Source organism: Fusarium vanettenii (assembly GCF_000151355.1).
Source record: "Fusarium vanettenii 77-13-4 chromosome 9 genomic scaffold NECHAsca_6_chr9_2_0, whole genome shotgun sequence".
In the NCBI taxonomy this organism is placed as follows: domain Eukaryota; kingdom Fungi; phylum Ascomycota; class Sordariomycetes; order Hypocreales; family Nectriaceae; genus Fusarium; species Fusarium vanettenii.
Window position 1 is genome coordinate 1,046,842 of NW_003315877.1, and position 16,857 is coordinate 1,063,698.

Below are 16,857 nucleotides of genomic sequence, written 5' to 3' on the forward strand. Positions count from 1 at the left end.
TCAAAAGAAGCCAAATACAAAGGAAATTGAGATTAGAAAAGATCAGACGTAATAGATACGTCTCGACTCAACAGCAACACAACACCCAACTCCTGCCCCGACGCTTTACTTTTTGGCTCAAAGGCATGCGCACCAGCACATTCAAGCTGTCCTTTTGATTTCTTCACCAGAGTGTGGATCATCCAAGACCATAGTGAAGGGGAATCTAGTCTAGGCATCATGGGCATTAACTCATGGTCTCATAACGATATTTGTTAGTCCGCCTCAAAAGGCGACCGGTTCAGTCTCTCCTCAGTACCTCGAAGAGGGGCTTGAGAATCCCATAGTGCCAGCTCGGTTGATGAGTGGTTCACGTGGGCGAGAGTCACGACCACGGGACTGATCCAAAGGCTGCGTCATCTCCCGACGGAGAGAACGAATGGGCAAAGGAGGGACGGGAGGCGCACGGCTTGAAGGCTGCTGCATTCCAGCGGTAGATCGACTCCGCGGACGGCTGCCGGCGGGCATAGAAGAAGACGATGATGACGAAGGGATACGAGGCTGGTTGATAAGGCCAGAGCCGCTGCGGCTGTTGCTGTAGGCCATCATGGCAGGTTGACCACCGGTAGCGAGGCTGATGAGAGGACCACCCGTTGGAGCCTTGACACCGTGGCCCTTGCCTTCTCTCTCCTTCTCTCTCCAACCCTGTGGCTCGGGAAAGTTGACAAGGGGCTGGCCGATTGGTGGAGGGGGAATCTTCTCTCGCTTAGCATCCGCTGTCGTAGGCCTCGTGTTAGGGGCCCGGACGGACCGACTGCGATAGCGCATCGACTGCTCCTTCGACCGGGTCTCTGTCTTGGTTTCCTGGGCAAATGTAGGCGAAGTAACGCCTCCATTCAGCAGCGAAGGTCCCTGAGTAAAGGCGGAGTTGGAGTTGGTGGTAGGAGGGCTATTGACAGGCCCTCGCTCCGCAATCTTACGCTTCTCCTCGTAGACTTGGCCCAGCAACCCAGCAGGGGAGAACTCCTCGCCTTTAGGCAACTGTGGTTCTGTGCGGGAGCGATGTAGAGATTTGGTCTTGGTCAAGACGTTGCGCTTCTGGGTTACCCTGCGTTCGAGCTCAGTCTTAGACTCGTGCTTGTGCTCATGCTTGTGTTGATGCTTTTCCTGATCTTTGGGCTTCTCGTCAAGAAAGTCCTTCCCGAACTCTTCAAGGGGCTTGTCGAAACGGTCCATATCAAGGAGTGGTTGGAAGGCACCAATGGTATAAGGGGTTTCATCCACAGAGACCCTCAGACGGTGACCACCCTTTGTGACGGTGCTTGTTGATTTCATGGTGCTTGTAGGGGATGTCGTCGGATCAGAGTTGAGTGAGATTTGGGGTGCCTTGTCCGTCTTGAAGTCAACTTTCTTGTTAACCAAGTACCAGCTCCGCCAGCCTTGGACAAGCTCATGAAACCGCTTGGCAAGTTTGCCATCCTCGGCGCAGAAGAAGTGAACAAAGTTCTCGCCGTTGGGAAAAACAAAGGTTTTCTGCTGACTCTTAACAGCATAGCAGTAACGTCGGGGCGCTTTAAGATGACGCCGAACCTCGCTCTCTCGAGGGGTGTAGATGTCAAAGTCAGACAAGTGGCATAGGACAGTGCTGTCCTTGTCCGAGGGTTTAGAATCGGGCTTCTTTGACGAGTACATTTGGCCTGACTCCAACAGAGTGATCCATCGCTTATTCCACTTCCCTGGTCTTGATGAATGGTACATCTGCAGAGTGAAGCCCGGTGGAGGAGTTGGCGTACGAGGAACCAAGTTGATATCAAGGTCGGCATCCGAGCTCCCAGAGATGTCATTGGTGACAACAAGCAGCGAGTTTTGCTGGTCGCGGTCCCATGAATTCATGACATCACGAATGCGTTCATAGCGACGGAGGCGGCGCTCCAGCCCAAGTTCGACATAGCACTCGATTATCACGCTCTCCTTGGGGTTGATATCATGGGTAGTGAGATTGGCGGTCGAGTAGAGAATCTCCATAGGCGAGGTATCAGGAGTGACTGGAAGGTTGATGACGGACGAAAGGCATCGTACACACACGCGCTGGAGTCATGAAATTAGCACCACTTGGGATTGCGACTTATAGGGGAATGAGACTCACTCTTTCGCCTCCGTTGCTGGCAGATGTAGGCGCATCGATGCCTGGCACAATGCCCTTGCCACCTTGCTCTATAAAACTCATCTTGTCTGGAGATGAATAGTCCTCGAGGCTGTTGGAGCGGCTGAAGTCGATGGAGAAGATAGTTGGTGCCCTCGGGCTTGGCGTGCCGGCTTGGCTCGTAGTAGCATTCGATCGCCTGCCGCGAGACAAGAAAGGAAGCCTGTCGAGGAAAAAGAATCTAGTGAACTTTGGCGATGGAGTCCCAAGCTGTGCGTGGATGCGAGCGAGGTCACGTTTCCTCTGCTCAGCGAGAATGCGATCAGTTTCCGCTTCTAGACGAGCAACCTCGTCAGCCCAGAGTTCCGCTTCTTGCTCTTCCTGACGATGACGGTCGGCTTCCTCGCGCTCGAGCTGTGCGGCGCGCTCTGCTGTTTCAGTGTTTATGCGAAGCGCAAGAAGGTTGCGACTCTTGAATCGAGCGATGTCACTCGCCGATGGGACGGTACGAAGAATAGGCGACGATGCTAGGGGCGACTTTGGCGCGGGCGATCTTGAGGCGGGAGAGTTGGACGGTGTTTTTCTTGGTTGATCCCAATCTCGAGTGCGACGGCGACCACGGCTCGGGCTTCGAGTAGGAGTTTGAGGACGGCTGTGAGTGTGAGCTGGCCAGGGGAGTTGCGCAGAAGAAGAAACTGGACGAGACAACGGGAAGTTTGGTGATTTAGGCGTCAGGGTGAACAGGGGGCTGGACAGGGGACTTGGGAGGGGTGGAATGGCGGGTGAGGGGGCCCTGGGAGGTCCAGACGCTAAATTTAAATTGCTGGATGCGCTGGCAAAACTGAGAACCGATGGAGATGGTCGAGGAGAGAGCCCTTGGGACCGACACAACGATGGCGCCGGTGATGACGAGCCTTGGCGACGTGCCGTGGCTCCATTTCCCACAGCGCCCACCGCAGCTCGTGGAGCCAAACCGCCAATAACCCCTGTTACACTCTCGGCGAGGCCCTTGAAGAGCGCGACTCCACGAGCGCCAGCTGAAACAGAGGAAACGGAAGGCGGCACCGGCTGTCCCTGAACCTGAACCTTGGGCGACAGCAGAGGGCGCCCACGCATAAAAGTCGCAGAGGCTACGCTCTTGGAACGACGCCGACCAACAGGCCGTCCTAACAAAGTCGGCGTGCCCAGGCGGGGATAGCAATCTCCCTGAGCCAAATGGCTCCCCTCTGAAGGTGGTCCGCTATACACGTCAAACGCCCGGCGCCTTAATGACGAGGCACTCTTCCCCCGGAGACTCCGTAATCGCGACATTTTGGGAATGGGTGGCTTCACGGCATCATGCGGTTGATCCCAGGCGTTTGCGAATTGCAGCGGGGCCACCGCAGCCATGGTCGTCGTCGACGACGCCATTTGGATGCGGGCCGTCCTCGTCTGTCGCCACTAAAGAATCGGTTCCTGCAGTGGACGACGGACCCTGGATGTGATGGCGGGCGCTTCTGCAGCCCTATCGTAGTCCCGGAAAGGTCCTTAGGTGCAAGGTTGTCGGATCGATCCGCTGTCGGTGACAATAGATTGGGCGACAGCTCGAATATCGCTTGCGATCGTCGGCAGGGGTTCTCGTATTTGTTTCTATCCTGTCTTCTTCCCCACAGAACCGTTGGAAAGTCAATTGACAGCTAGACTAATTAAGTCGAGGAAGACGGCGTCGTTTTCTCAAGATGGTACGTATTGGTCTAGCAGAGGTAGGTAGATCGGGCGGGAGGATCGGTCCCCCAGGGCGGGAAAAGGAGAAGGGCGACAATCTCGGCAAGGGCTCAACGGTGATGAAGCATTTCGACATTTGAAACCGATGAAGCGTGAATATTGAAAGTGATGAAAGAAGAAACAGGTTTGGAAAACCTCTGGGGTAGCAAGTGAAATGTCAGTTGACGAGAAAGCAAAAGGAAAGAAAGAAGGGAGGCGCCTTCCCAGATAACAGAGGCAGGTTCAATGCTCCTCAACGTTCCCCTCCGCCGCGTAAATGGAGGCTTCCAATCTCTCCCTCGTAAAGTCTCAAAAAACGAAGGCTATGCAATGCCACCAGCTACAGATGGTATGTGCTGCGCTGAACGTCCAAACTGTCTGGCATGGAGCCAGATTCACATCCCCCGCCCTGAAAAGCCGAGGCATCAGGTCCCGCCCTCTTGGGCCTCGAGAATCCATTCCAGTCTCCAACAGCGCTTCACGGGAAGCACTATGAAGACAAGTCTACCAATCTGTTGGATGGCTGGAGCTGGACAGAGGTAATGATTGCACAGCCCAGAAGACCGCGGAGGGTTGAGCCGAAAGAGGAGAGACATGCATTGCATACGATTAGGTACCTACCTATGCAAGTTAAATTGCCACTTATTTCGCTGATTGTTGGCTAGAGGATCAAATCGCAGACTTCCAAGCATCTCAGAGACTACTACATGGCCAGTTTCATTGACCCAGCTGCTGCCTTCAATGGCCTCTTCCTAATAAAACGAGACCCCGAGACGCAAGTTCGAGATTCGCTCTTATACATGCCACGAGGTATGGTGCGGGTGCCAATGCGAGACAAGACTCCCTTTTCTCCAGCGCGACTCAAGCTCGAGGAAAGCACGTACCTCAAACACCAGTTCCAAGACATCAGCCCGCCAAGCATGCCCCAATCGGCTTCAACGGCATGCACCCTTACTTGCGAAACGCGCGAACCTCGCGCCGCCACCAGCCCTTGAAGTCGCACGCCGAAACATCGATCCCCAAGTCCCTCAGCGCCTTTGTGCTCAAGTGACAGTCATACGGGCGCTGGACACTGGCATTTGGATCATTCCCCTCGGTGTTGGGCTTGATGCCCTCCGTCGACAGGTCCATAATATCTCCGAACAGCTGGACGATCTCGTACTTGGTCATGCGGTCTTCGCTCGAGAACTGGAGGATATGGGGGAGGCCAGCTCTATCACCAGGTGCGGTGTCGAGGTACTTGACCGAGATGTCTGGTGAACAGTGTCAGTAAGCCTCTATCGCCTGTCATGAATGAGTTGAGGAGATACACCGGCCAACGATGCGCCATCTGGCTCGAAACATCATGACAGGAGGCAAAGTGAAACATACCGTGGCAGACCCGTCCAATGTCTTCGGTATTGGTGGGATACCGGATGGCCCAATGATCCATATTGACCTCAATCCCCTGTGTCTGAGCCTTCCACAAAGCATCCATCAGGACGTTGACGGCACTCTCGGCTGGCGTTTCAGCATTGCCGTACAAGACGGGGACTCGGAGCACGACCCCCAAGCCCTCCTTGCCAGCCTTTGCGAACGTCTCCAGCACGGCACGCTCGCCATCCAGCTTGGTCTGGCCGTAGAGGTTGGTCGGCCGCGGCTCGGCGTCGGCTTCATACGGGGCATCGCCTGGCACGCCAGGGAAGACGTAGTCGGTTGAGATGTAAATGACAAAGATGTCTCTGTCAACTGCCAGCTGAGAGAGGGACTTGCTCGCCGCCACATTGAGGGCTCTTGCAGCCTCTGGGTCTTTGTCAACCTTGTCTGGGAATCGCTGAGCAGCGCCTCATCGTTCTCGGTCAGTCGCAGTAGAGCAAGGTCAGGGCGATGTGGCTTACAGTGAACGATGACCTGCGGTCTAGGATGGCACAATGTTAGCTTTACATGGCCAGTTTCACAGAGGAACAGGGAGTCGGACTTGGTCTCTTCGAGAAGGCTTGCTACTTCAGATTCATTGCTGAGATCAACCTTGAGGGTGCTGATTCCATCGGCGCGAGAATAGCCTGTTCCCTTGACATTCCAGCCCCGCAGCCCAAACGAAGCCGAGACTTCGCGACCCAAGAGGCCAGTAGCGCCAGTGACGAGGACGGTTCTCTCAGGCATTGCGATTAACGGTGAATTTGAGAGATTTCGCAGAAGCTCGATGAGTGTAATGGTGAGAATAGAGGTAAGAGTTGAGGCGTCATACCTCAAGGTGGGGGTTGGAATATCGCGAGGTGAGGGGCAGGTTGGACGTCAAAGTGACATGAGCCCTGTTGGCCGCAACAAGGAAACTTGATGTGCCACTCACCGCTCAAATGTTGCAGTATATCAAAATGTTGCAGAATTCATATAGAATTTTATGATTATAGAGACATGGATGTATCATAAGGATTAGAGGATACTAGCCGTCATTTCGTACAATGCATGGTTTCTTTATTGATCGTCATTATCACTACTTTACAACTAAAGGCCAAATAATTTAAACGTTCTAAAATCTACTCTAAAAGCTCAACCCAAAAACAGAATCTAGAAACGATCATGGCTGGCACGTGGCCCGAACCCATACCTCGACGACTCGGTCTCGCTATCGTCTCTCAGATGTGTCGCTGGCACCCTCTCACCATACTGTACAGCTACTTCGGACGTCTTAAGGATACCATTGTACGTCATGATCTCTTCCTCCGAGTTGGTCGGTGAATGCGATCGAATCTCGGATCGGCCCTTGATATCCTTGAGCGGGAACGGTCCTGCAAGACTGCTCCGAACACCCGTACCACCACGTGATCGCTTCGCTGTTCCCGTCGTCGTCGACCGTCCATAACCGTCTCGTGTTGACGAGTACTTGTTTCCGGAAGACTTGAGTGCTGAGAAGAACTTGGGGAACCACTGAAGGAAGAGAGGTCGTAGAGCCGGCGCCGATGCCGTAATGATGGCCAAGTTGGTCTCAACGGCAGAGTAGGTGAATCGAATATCGTAACTCCAGTCCAGGTCAGGGTCCGTGAAGTCGATAAAGTAGGCCGTCTCGATGAGCCAGGACATACGGAGGATACTCATGATGGTAACACTTGAAGAGTCAGCAGGTCTTCACTCTCTTTGAAGTCTCTTTACTTACGCTCCTCCAAGGACAAACACTCCAATAATTGCCGCCCTCACCTTGAGAGGCAACTTCAACCCCAAAAATATCCAAAAAGGCAGAATAAGAACCAACACATCGGTCAGGATGGTGAGACTCGAAGTGGCAATGTAAAAGGCATTCTGGTTAATGCACATGCCATCTGGCCTTACACTCTCCTCCTTTGCGCGGTTCCAGAAGTAGCTGACAGGTGTACACTGGAAGACGCAGGCAAAGAACATGGCCACCATCTGGAAGAGGTTGAAGACGAGGAGGCTGATTATGCAGAGGCGGACCTCGCGCTTTTGGCCACCGAGGCGCATAAGGAAGAGGAGGACCGATGTTTTTACCAGGGCAAGAATCGGATTATAGAGAATCTGGATCGTAAAGGCCCATTTCTGGCCGAGGACAAAGTCTTGAGTCAGGGGAATGTCCTTTTTGTGGATGCCGATGTAGTTGAGGCGCATCGAGTAGTAGGAGCAGATGGTTTCGGCGATGGATAGGGCCTAGGCTTGTTAGTCTGTAGATGTTATAGGTAATGCATGCAGTATCCATACCATTGCCATAGTAATAAGTAAGTCATCTAAGACTGGTCAGTATATCTTCGAAAAGGGAGACCTTTTCAACTCACCCCAGCTGTATTGCTTCGTTGAGAAGCGGCCGTATATACGAAGAACCCAGACGCAAAAGGCCATTATAGGAAAGAAGAACAAGATAAAGTACCCAATCTGCTGAAGCCGCGAGTATGGATACCCAACACCAATTGCCTCGGAGCCATCTATGGCTCTCTTGTGCAGCTCTCCGACGAGCCTCTGCACAGCTCCAACATCCATCGAGGTTGAGAACCAGCTCAAGAAAGCTTAATAGTATTTGACAAGTCTAACACGCCGAGGAGTAAAGAGAAAAGAGAGTTCAGAAAGAGGGAATGGGTCATGTTGATCTCCGCTCAGGGTGTTAGATCTACCTATATGCCGTACATGTCGCAAGCTAGACCTTCAGGAGAAAAGAGGAGCTAGCGTACCACTTTGCTCGCACCATGCTTCAGACACATTTGCCTGCTGAAGCCCGTTCGTCGATGGATCCTCGCCCCGTACAAAGAACGAACCGGAAGCGGTCCCTAGCTGGAGAGTGAAGGCTGTATGAAAGCGGGAGAAGGAACATGAGATGGTCCAAGTGGCGAACGAGTAAATGGGCTGAATCTCACGCCCCCCCACAGAGGTAGATAGGTTGTCCCCTGCGTCATGGGACCAAACAGCGTGTTTCAGTCGTCGAGGTTGGATGTTTGAATCCACAGACTGGACGTCCAAGACTTGACGGGTGTAGTCGATAAACGAGCCTATAGTGGATTATCGCTGCAAGAGAGCTTTCGATAAAGTATTTCATGTCGATTATTGAGCTAATTCACTAAAACAACGCGGAATATCCTACACCCTTTCTCCAGAAGCTATCCAGTGGTGTAACCATGACCGTTTCTTGTCATGATCCGACATCTGACTACGACCTTACAAATCGCTCCCGCGTAGCGTTTCCGTCGACTAGAACTAACTCTCAGTCCCTCCTATAACGACATGTCATTATATCCTTGCTAGTGAAAAAATCAGGGTCGGCGATCCTTTGGTGCCCGTTGGCGGAGATGCAAGGAGTGGCTCCCACTTTGCGAGTAATATCAGATGTTTCCATCGGCAATGACTTCCTTTTTCCCCATCTCGTTAATCTAAGAAACTTGTTTTTTATTGCTAAAAAAGAAAGTATGATTTACATAGCAATCTATCGAATTAATCAGAGTTCAAGTTTGAGATATGGCAACTCGACTCAACTTTAAACCTTCAACACCAACATTTACAATATCAAAATCACAAACCCGAAGACAACTACCGACACATCATACTCGAGTCATTTCTGAAGTTGCTCATAAAATCAGGGGCAGAAAATCATCGTCTCCCCCACTTCCTGGTCTGTTACAGAAGTCTTACTCTGCATGCCGCATCGATCTTTGAGAGATCCTAGCTCCCCTCTCTTGCATCCGGCCAACAAGCCTCTTCCTTGTATTTCATCCCGGCATATCAAAGGGCTGGAACCAAACCCCGTCTAAACAAGATTTCCGTCTTCCTAGTGAGGGTCTCGATTGATCTCCATTCAAGGATCAAGCCTTGGTAATTTCTTCGCCTGCAGCGGCTATTAGACAAAATGTCGCGATGCTTCACCCGTGTGAGCTATCACTCAAGAACATACTCAGTCAGATTCATTACCTCATTCAGAGTACCACATGTCACGGTTGACTTCTAGAAACAAACCTCTGCATTAGCTCCCGTTGTCAGTTCATCTGTCAACTCAAGTGGCGTTGCATCCAAGTCATGCTCCCTCACAGCCCACCATTAACCAGCCTCGAGACGATGAAACATCACCAGCTCATATCAGTGGAGCTCACTTTTGTTCAGCTCATCCAACCCGTCCCTGCATCGATCGACAATCGACAATCTTCAGCCTCTTTGACGGGGTCTTTCGAGAGCCACAATTCATCCACGAACTACGTCTCAGCATGGCAGCCAAGGCTTACTCCCCCCTTGAACATCTTGGCGAACTAAAGCCTCAGTTCCTAGAAAATCATCAGATCCATCCGGTGTTCTCGTTTCTGCTCCTTCGTGCTAGTGGCAACCAGTTCAAGTCTGTTGGTTGTGTTGTCGGGGAATCCTCCGCCCACAACCCGGACCCTTCTCGTTCATGCCTCTAGACCCAGAGCCAACAGAGAGTTCCACTCTCCATGGTTCCCAACTATGGCATGCCTTGTCTCTGCTCCTGAAATATCTCCAATCTCAGCCCATGGCGTGGTTCCTGGTGCTAGTTGGTAGCTCCATCGCACCCACAGCTCATCATGCCTTCTCGACGTTTCCCTCGAGCTGTGGCGTTTATAGAAGGGCCGTGGATTCCGCCTCTATCAGGCTAGTCTTGAGTTTCTAGACCTCCATCGTCAGTCGTTTGTCTTTCTTTGTCAGCATGTCTGCCATGCGGTTCTTTACCTTGGCGGTGTTTGTTAGCGCATCCTTTGCTCAGACTATCAACGTCGGTGGCAAGGACATACGTGAGTCCTGACGGATTACATACTGAAACCAAACTAACATGACTTAGCCGTCGACAAGTCTGCCATTGCCCCAGCCAGTGAGGTCGTTTCCAGGAGTTCTTCCAAGGCCAAGGCCCCTCTCTTCCTTGATGAGTCTACACAGCTCACCGATAGGGTCCTCAACAACCTCACTTCCCTTGGACTCTCTCATATTGAATTGTTCGAGTTCGATAATGACAAAGAAGAGACTATCCACCGAAGAAGCCTCTTTGGTCAGTGCAAGACGGCTCCTGGAGACGACTACTTCCCCAGCGATAAGCTCTGGGCAGTATTCGACTACCTCCTCGGCGATGCCCTTCAAAAGACAGTCCCATATGCCTCGGTCTGTTATGAGGATTCCGAGTTTGGCAACTACAACAAGGCCAAGTGTGATTACCTCATGAACAACTGGTTCAACAACTCCTACGTCCCAACTGAGGATCCCACTGCTGTCAACGCCGTCTTGTATCAGGGCCAGTCATGTCTCCCCCCTTCCCTCTTTGCATCTGCCAAGTCTTGCACTGTCGGTGGCTACCCTCTGTACACCGTTGATGCTACAAATGTTGCGCATATTCAGCTCGCTATCAACCTAGCCCGCAGTCTGAACCTGCGTCTTGTCATCAAGAACACAGGTCACGACTTTGGTGCCAAGTCTACCGGTTACGGTGCCTTGTCCATCTGGACTCATAACCTCAAGTCCATCGAAGTCTATGAGGATTATGAGGAGGGTGACTACAAGGGCCCTGCCGTCAAGGCTGGAGCTGGTGTCCAGGCCTACGAGGTCTATGAGGCTGCTAAGGAGCATGGTGTCACTCTCATCGGCGGAGAAGGTCAGACCGTCGGTGTCATGGGCGGCTTCATCCAGGGTGGCGGCCACGGTCCTCTCTCTGGAATCCACGGCATGGCTTCCGACTCTGTTCTCTCCTTCGAGGTAGTCACTGCTGATGGCCACCTCGTCACCGCCAGTGAGAGCTGCAACCCTGATCTCTTCTGGGCCATCCGTGGAGGAGGCGGTGGCACTTTTGGTGTAGTGACCTCTGCTGTTGTCAAGGCTCACCCCAAGGTCTCCGTCGCCACCTTGACCTTTGCCTTTGCCTCTGGCGTCGATGGTCTCACTGACGAAGTCTTCTGGAAGGGTGTCAAGGCATTCTGGGACCGCTTCCCCGAGTACGCCAAGGACAACGGCAACTACGAGTACTTCCTCATCACCAAGACTGAGACTGGCTACAGCTTCTCCATGCAGCCCTGGTTCGCTCCCAAGTTTACCGTGGAGAAGCTCAAGAAGCTTGTGGCCCCTCTATTCGCCGACTTCAAGGAGCTTGGCATCAGCACCAAGCCCGAGTATGCCGAGTTTGACGATTTCTACCCTGCTTGGCAGGCCTCGTTCCCTCTTGAGGGTTGGGGCAATCCAGCCATCCGCCAGGGAAGTCGCCTATTCCCCGAGGAGAACTGGGCCGACGAGACCATTATCAGCAAGACATTTGATGCCATCAAGGGCAGTATTGAGGACTACGGCTGGTTCATCGCCTTCAACGTTTATGCTGGTCATGAGGGCTATCCTGACACAGCCGTCAACCCAGGCTGGCGAACAGCTCTCGTCCACGGTATCGGTGCCGTCTTCTGGGATGTGACTGCTGACGAGGAGACTAAGAAGAATATATCCGACAGCCTGACCAACGACTACATCCAGCGATGGCGAGATGTTACCCCTGGTGGTCACGCATACTGCTCTGAGAGCGACTACATCGAGCCCGATTTCCAGCACTCGTTCTGGGGTAGCAACTGGGAGCGTCTGGTCGAGATCAAGGAGAAGTGGGATCCCTATGATGTCTTTTACGCCACCAACGGCGTTGGCTCAGACAAGTGGGAGCTCCAGGACAAGATCTTTGGCAACTTGCCCAACCAGAACAGCAAACTTTGCCGAGTGTAATAAGGATCATGTATTTGTAGCTTTTCAGACCTTTTGGTCAATCAGTGTATTATATCAACCCATGAAACTCATTTATATCGGTTCAACTTGACGGAGCCTCTGATCCCGGTTCCCTGCCTTCGTATTTTTAAATGTAATTTGGCATTCCTAACAGAGTGAAGCATTCCCTGTCGTGAGTTACTGGGGGCTCAGGGATTAACGATACCCCAAACTTCGCCGGATTTGTTGTCCGTATTCGCTTCAATAACTGTTTACGAGAAATTGATCGTAACCTTGTAGCTATTTTTAAGAATACGGGTTTGACGAAGAGTCCGCCAGGACTATTGTCAATTGATTGGCATCCTCGTGTACGCATAGGCGTGCACTTTACTGCTGGACAGCTCAGTTCGTGCTTCCCACAACTTAATTAGTGGTGAGTGTTTGAAACATGACCTTTGTCTTTGGAATATTGGCCACTCACTCGTCATCCATGACTACTGGAACAGATGACGGGCTTATGCCGCCTATCTCCTAAGTTAATAAAAGTTCCAACCTAGTTACTCTAAGGGGTTAAGTCAATTATATCTATTCGTCAAAGAGATATTCCAATTGTCACTGAGTCTTACCTTACAACTGAATACTCTTGGCCAAGTATTATAGTATGTGAGATGAATTTTACCATAAGGTGCAAGGGATAGACCAGAGCTCCTTGTTGACTAGAAATGTGAGCTTCTAGAGCAGGTTCATCAAGACCAGGCAGCAACACGAACACACCAGAGAGTAGTAATGACTCCATCCAAGATATTTCGTAGCATTAAACAACAGAAAAGAACAATACACAAGATAAAACTAACATATAAAAGCCATTGCAATGTAAAAAAAGAGGCCCTGTTCTGATGTATTCAGTGTCTAGGGTAGCCATCTCTGATAATCTTATCGTCCAGGCTCCACCCAATTTTCTACACCTTGACCAGCCTCCAACGTCACAACCTCTACCTCTCCATCCTCCAACCTCCCATCACAATGCCGCCTAAGCGCATGACAGCAAACCCCGTCAAGCCGGCGCGTTATCGCGCCGGCAAGGCTACGGGCGTGGAATCCGACTCCGACTCCGATGTCAGCGAATCTGAGACGCCCGCCGAGCCCGCGCTCCCTCCGCCACCGAAAGCGACCAGCGCCGGAAAGATCTCGAGCAATCTTGGAAAAGTCGACCTGAACGCGCGCAGGAAAGAGGCAGAGGCCGCTGAAGAACGGCGACTCGCCAAAGAAAAGGCTGAGCGATTGGCCGCTGAGGAGGGCTTCGTGACAGAAGAGGAGGAAGAGAGCGAAGAAGAAGAAGAAGAAGACGACGACGATGAAGAGGAGAGTGAATCTGAGGAGGAGAGCAGCGAAGACGAAGCCCCGCGACGGTTAATGATCCGACCAAAGTTCATTCCCAAGAGCCAGCGAGGAAACGTAAAAGACCCCGCCCAACAAGAGGAAGAAGCTCGCCAGGCAGAAGAGGAAGCTCGCAAGAAGGCCGCCGACGAGCTCGTCGAGGAGCAGATTAAAAAGGACCTTGCTGCGCGTGCAGCGGGAAAGAAGCACTGGGATGACGACGAGAATGAGGATTCGGACGTGGATACGACCGACGGGCTGGACCCTGAGGCTGAAGAGGCTGCCTGGCGCGTCCGCGAGCTCAAGCGTCTCAAGCGCGCGCGCGCTATTATTGAGGAGCGCGAGAAGGAGCTTGCAGAAGTGGAGCGACGGCGCAACTTGACCGAGGAAGAGCGGCAGGCTGAGGATGAGGCTTTCTTGGCCAAGCAGCAAGAAGAGAAGGAGGGCAAGGGCAAGATGTCGTACATGCAGCGGTACTTCCACAAGGGAGCCTTCTTCCAAGACGAGATGAAGGCTGCTGGTCTGGATAAGCGAGACATCATGGGTAGTCGGATTCAGGACGATGTGCGGAACCGAGAGGCTCTGCCAGAGTATCTACAGCGTCGCGACATGGCCAAGTTGGGTCGCAAGGGCGGTACCAAGTACAAGGACATGCGCAGCGAGGATACGGGTCGTTGGGGTGATATTGGCGGTGGTCGGAGGAGAGAAGGAGGGGGCAAGTTTGACGAAGATGAACGATTCCGTCCAGATGATGATCGTTTCCGACCCGACGAACGGAGCGCAGGAGGTGCAAATGCCATTCCCCTCGGCTCGCGCGATGATCAGAGGAAGGGTGATCGACGAGACAGAGATGATGGGTACCGGGATCGAAGAGACAGGGACTCGTATCGTTCGAGAGACGATAGTCGAAGGAGGTCACGGTCGCGATCAAGGTCACCACGTCGTGATAGGGATGAACAACGTAGTCGCCGGAAGCGCAGTACATCGCGCGACGACGACCGGTACGAGAGTGACAAGAGACGCAGAGTGGATGCCAGGTAGGCCTTGGCCTGGCCCTGATATAACATTAATAATACCCAACACAGCCATTCATCGTTCCATGACCCCCTTCTTTTTACGTGGCTCGTTACATTACATATAGTCAGATGTGACTTCTATCTCTATATCCTCACAATCTCAACGCGAGCTCGGTTGAATATTTGATGGCCCGTCATCGCTTCGCTGCCACCATCGGGCACTGTGGGAGGATGCAGCGTCATGCGTGCGTATGTACCAGCGCCTCGACGCTTGGAGAGGTAACCTGGGTTGATGAGAAGGACACTTTCAACGACCTAGATATCCGTTAGCATAATGTTGGGTCAAGAGGAGGAAGTCAAAGAATGTACCTTTGCGAAAGGAGGTAGCAAGCTGGGAACCATCATGACATCTGGCCGCACATTGACCATCTCGCCCAGCTCGAGATAGCTTACATCCAGCACTGCACCAGTGGCAATGCCCTCTTCCGTGCCTGTCTTGGGAAGCCTGGACCGATCTGTAGGCGGGAATAGGGGAAAGTAATGCCGCTGCTCAACCAAGTAGCGACAAAGTCGACCCATCAAGTCACCGCCGGGTTGAGGACCGCCACGAGAGACCACCTCTTCAGAGCGTAGCTGGGAGAGGATATCTTGTGACGAGACGCCAAGCACAAGCTCGTTTATTGATAGCGTCATGGGGTTCGTGACGATACGCACTGCCTTGGGAAGACCGAGCTCTTTCTTCGGGATTGAGTCTTGTGGCCATGAGACGTGCTTTGCTAGCACATCTCGTACAGAGGGAACGAGGATGATGGTGATTGCGGGGTTTGAGGAGACGAGGCGGTTGAAGGCGGGCGAGACGAGGTACTTGAACACGGTCGTCATGGTGGCAGTATCAGGGTCAAAGTTGGCCTCTTCAGGGAGGTCAAAGTCACCCGTCGCGATAAGGGGGTGGTCGATATCGAGGAATGGGCCAGTAAGGACGAGCGCATCGGCATAGGTGTCAGCTGCTTGAGTACACAGGGCGTGAAGAGGCTCAAAGTCGAGGTTATCATCTGCCGTGTATGGACCAGACGCGAACAAGGCGTTCAAGGGTGTAGGTTCTGCATCCTCCTCCATGGCATCGGGACCACCACGGAGTCGTTCGCGATGACCTTCAAGTGCAGAGGGTAGAGAGGCAGCGTTGGGGAGTAGAGGGATCTCGAGAATCTCCTTGACGACGAATTCAGTCCCAGAGGCATTGGTTCCTCGAAGAGCCACGATCTGACCAGGGAAGAAGCACCAACTGCGGACGTGGTCCATCTTTAGGGGCACTCTGAGACCCATACCACCTCGTCTCGACATTTCAAACACCAACGACGCAGCATTGAGTTTTCCCTCTGTCGAATCCGACGCAATTCGGCCAACAGCGACAACCTCAGTAGTGCTCTGTGCTGCGGCGCTGCCAAAAGCTGCCTCATCTAGGCCATGGTGTTCTTGGATAAGCGCCATGAAGCTGTCGATCCGGTCGTCGAGAATCTCGCTCGTTTCTGAAATTTTCATCACCAATGGCTTATATCCGAGCTTCTTCTGGTCGGAACCGGCTGTGAGCTTTACGCGTGGCTCGGAGAAGGGCGCAATTGGTGGTTCGGCTGCGGCGAGGCGGTCGTTGAGGATCTCGACGACTTCTCCGGGGTTCGTTCGATCGTTGAAGGACGTAGGTCTTCTGAATGTTAGCAATGGGCGTAGAGAATGCCAGAGAGAAAAACATACGGGAGTCCATTCATAGACTTTAGCTGTTCGCTCATCCCAGTAGCTGGCGAGCTCGTCAACCCCTTGGGAGTCTCCATTTTCCTCTTGAACGCACTACCAGTCGCAAGCGTCCTGCTCAACTTGCCGCCTGACCCTGGCGTACTCGGAACCAATCCATCCAACATCCCAAACACATCGCCGCCCTTTGCACCACCTCTTGGTGTACCGGCAACCTTCCTCTCCGTCTTGACGTGCACCTGTCGTTGTGTCTTTTCGAGCTCATCCTGGATGCTCTGCTTGAGATTGCGCAACCCCTCGAGCGTCACGATCTGGGCGTCGGTATCGAGCTTGATACAGTACGACTCCCACTTGAAGAAGAGATCCTCGGGGGAGAGGCTGTGGAGACGCATGATGGATTGGAGCTCGCTGAGAACATCGGGCTCAAGCGGCTTGTTGGGGGAGAAGCGGTCTTGGAGGTCTGCGTCGGCCATGGTGGACGACGGGAAAGCAATGGAGGCGACAGGGAACAATGATTGATCGCTTTCCGCTCTTATCACAAATTCGAGTGTGTCTTTGACAGTTGAGAAGAAAGTCGGTCGTTATGGTGATGGTGGTTGGAGGGGCTTAATTTGGACGCGAGCAGACGCGTCTCAAAATCCAACCGCGTTAAGTGAGTGGGGACGAAACACAGTCCTCACATACAGTGCGTGCACGGTACGAGCTACCTATGTA

At 52.7% G+C, this 16,857-nt stretch overlaps 6 protein-coding genes across 6 annotated transcripts; 2 read left to right on the forward strand and 4 right to left on the reverse strand.

The window, feature by feature from the left end:
- Positions 1–291: 291 nt before the first annotated feature.
- On the reverse strand, positions 292–3,532 carry NECHADRAFT_49278 (uncharacterized protein; the record flags this gene model as incomplete). Its single annotated transcript, XM_003050418.1, has 2 exons — positions 292–2,067; positions 2,126–3,532. The coding sequence occupies 2 exons, from the start codon at positions 3,530–3,532 to the stop codon at positions 292–294; spliced, it is 3,183 nt and encodes a 1,060-aa protein (XP_003050464.1).
- Positions 3,533–4,559: 1,027 nt separating this feature from the next.
- On the reverse strand, positions 4,560–6,044 carry NECHADRAFT_63622 (uncharacterized protein). Its single transcript, XM_003050419.1, has 4 exons — positions 5,823–6,044; positions 5,743–5,762; positions 5,237–5,689; positions 4,560–5,118 (listed from the first exon to the last, which is right to left on the reverse strand). Exons 1-4 carry the CDS (start codon positions 6,005–6,007, stop codon positions 4,817–4,819), a joined length of 960 nt encoding a protein of 319 aa, XP_003050465.1. The 5' UTR covers positions 6,008–6,044; the 3' UTR covers positions 4,560–4,816.
- Positions 6,045–6,412: 368 nt separating this feature from the next.
- On the reverse strand, positions 6,413–7,564 carry NECHADRAFT_84827 (uncharacterized protein; the record flags this gene model as incomplete). The annotated part of the gene is made up of 3 exons (XM_003050420.1): positions 6,413–6,950; positions 6,999–7,504; positions 7,556–7,564. The coding sequence occupies 3 exons, from the start codon at positions 7,562–7,564 to the stop codon at positions 6,413–6,415; spliced, it is 1,053 nt and encodes a 350-aa protein (XP_003050466.1).
- A 2,437-nt stretch (positions 7,565–10,001) lies between these two features.
- Positions 10,002–12,025, forward strand: NECHADRAFT_48452 (uncharacterized protein; the record flags this gene model as incomplete). Its single annotated transcript, XM_003050033.1, has 2 exons — positions 10,002–10,077; positions 10,125–12,025. The coding sequence occupies 2 exons, from the start codon at positions 10,002–10,004 to the stop codon at positions 12,023–12,025; spliced, it is 1,977 nt and encodes a 658-aa protein (XP_003050079.1).
- A 1,002-nt stretch (positions 12,026–13,027) lies between these two features.
- NECHADRAFT_84829 (uncharacterized protein) lies at positions 13,028–14,422 on the forward strand (the record flags this gene model as incomplete). The annotated part of the gene is made up of 1 exon (XM_003050034.1): positions 13,028–14,422. One exon carries the CDS (start codon positions 13,028–13,030, stop codon positions 14,420–14,422), a length of 1,395 nt encoding a protein of 464 aa, XP_003050080.1.
- A 119-nt stretch (positions 14,423–14,541) lies between these two features.
- NECHADRAFT_48453 (uncharacterized protein) lies at positions 14,542–16,616 on the reverse strand (the record flags this gene model as incomplete). The annotated part of the gene is made up of 3 exons (XM_003050421.1): positions 14,542–14,712; positions 14,767–16,096; positions 16,147–16,616. The coding sequence occupies 3 exons, from the start codon at positions 16,614–16,616 to the stop codon at positions 14,542–14,544; spliced, it is 1,971 nt and encodes a 656-aa protein (XP_003050467.1).
- Between the last annotated feature and the right edge of the window lie 241 nt (positions 16,617–16,857).

Excerpts from the sequence above, each read along its gene's own strand:
- NECHADRAFT_63622 (XM_003050419.1), bottom strand. The coding sequence starts at position 6,007 with ATGCCTGAGAGAACCGTCCTCGTCACTGGCGCTACTGGCCTCTTGGGT. Across the intron at positions 5,763-5,822 it reads AGCCTTCTCGAAGAGACCAA|ACCGCAGGTCATCGTTCACT; the intron begins GTCCGACTCCCT and ends GTGCCATCCTAG. Across the intron at positions 5,690-5,742 it reads ACCGCAGGTCATCGTTCACT|GCGCTGCTCAGCGATTCCCA; the intron begins GTAAGCCACATC and ends GAGAACGATGAG.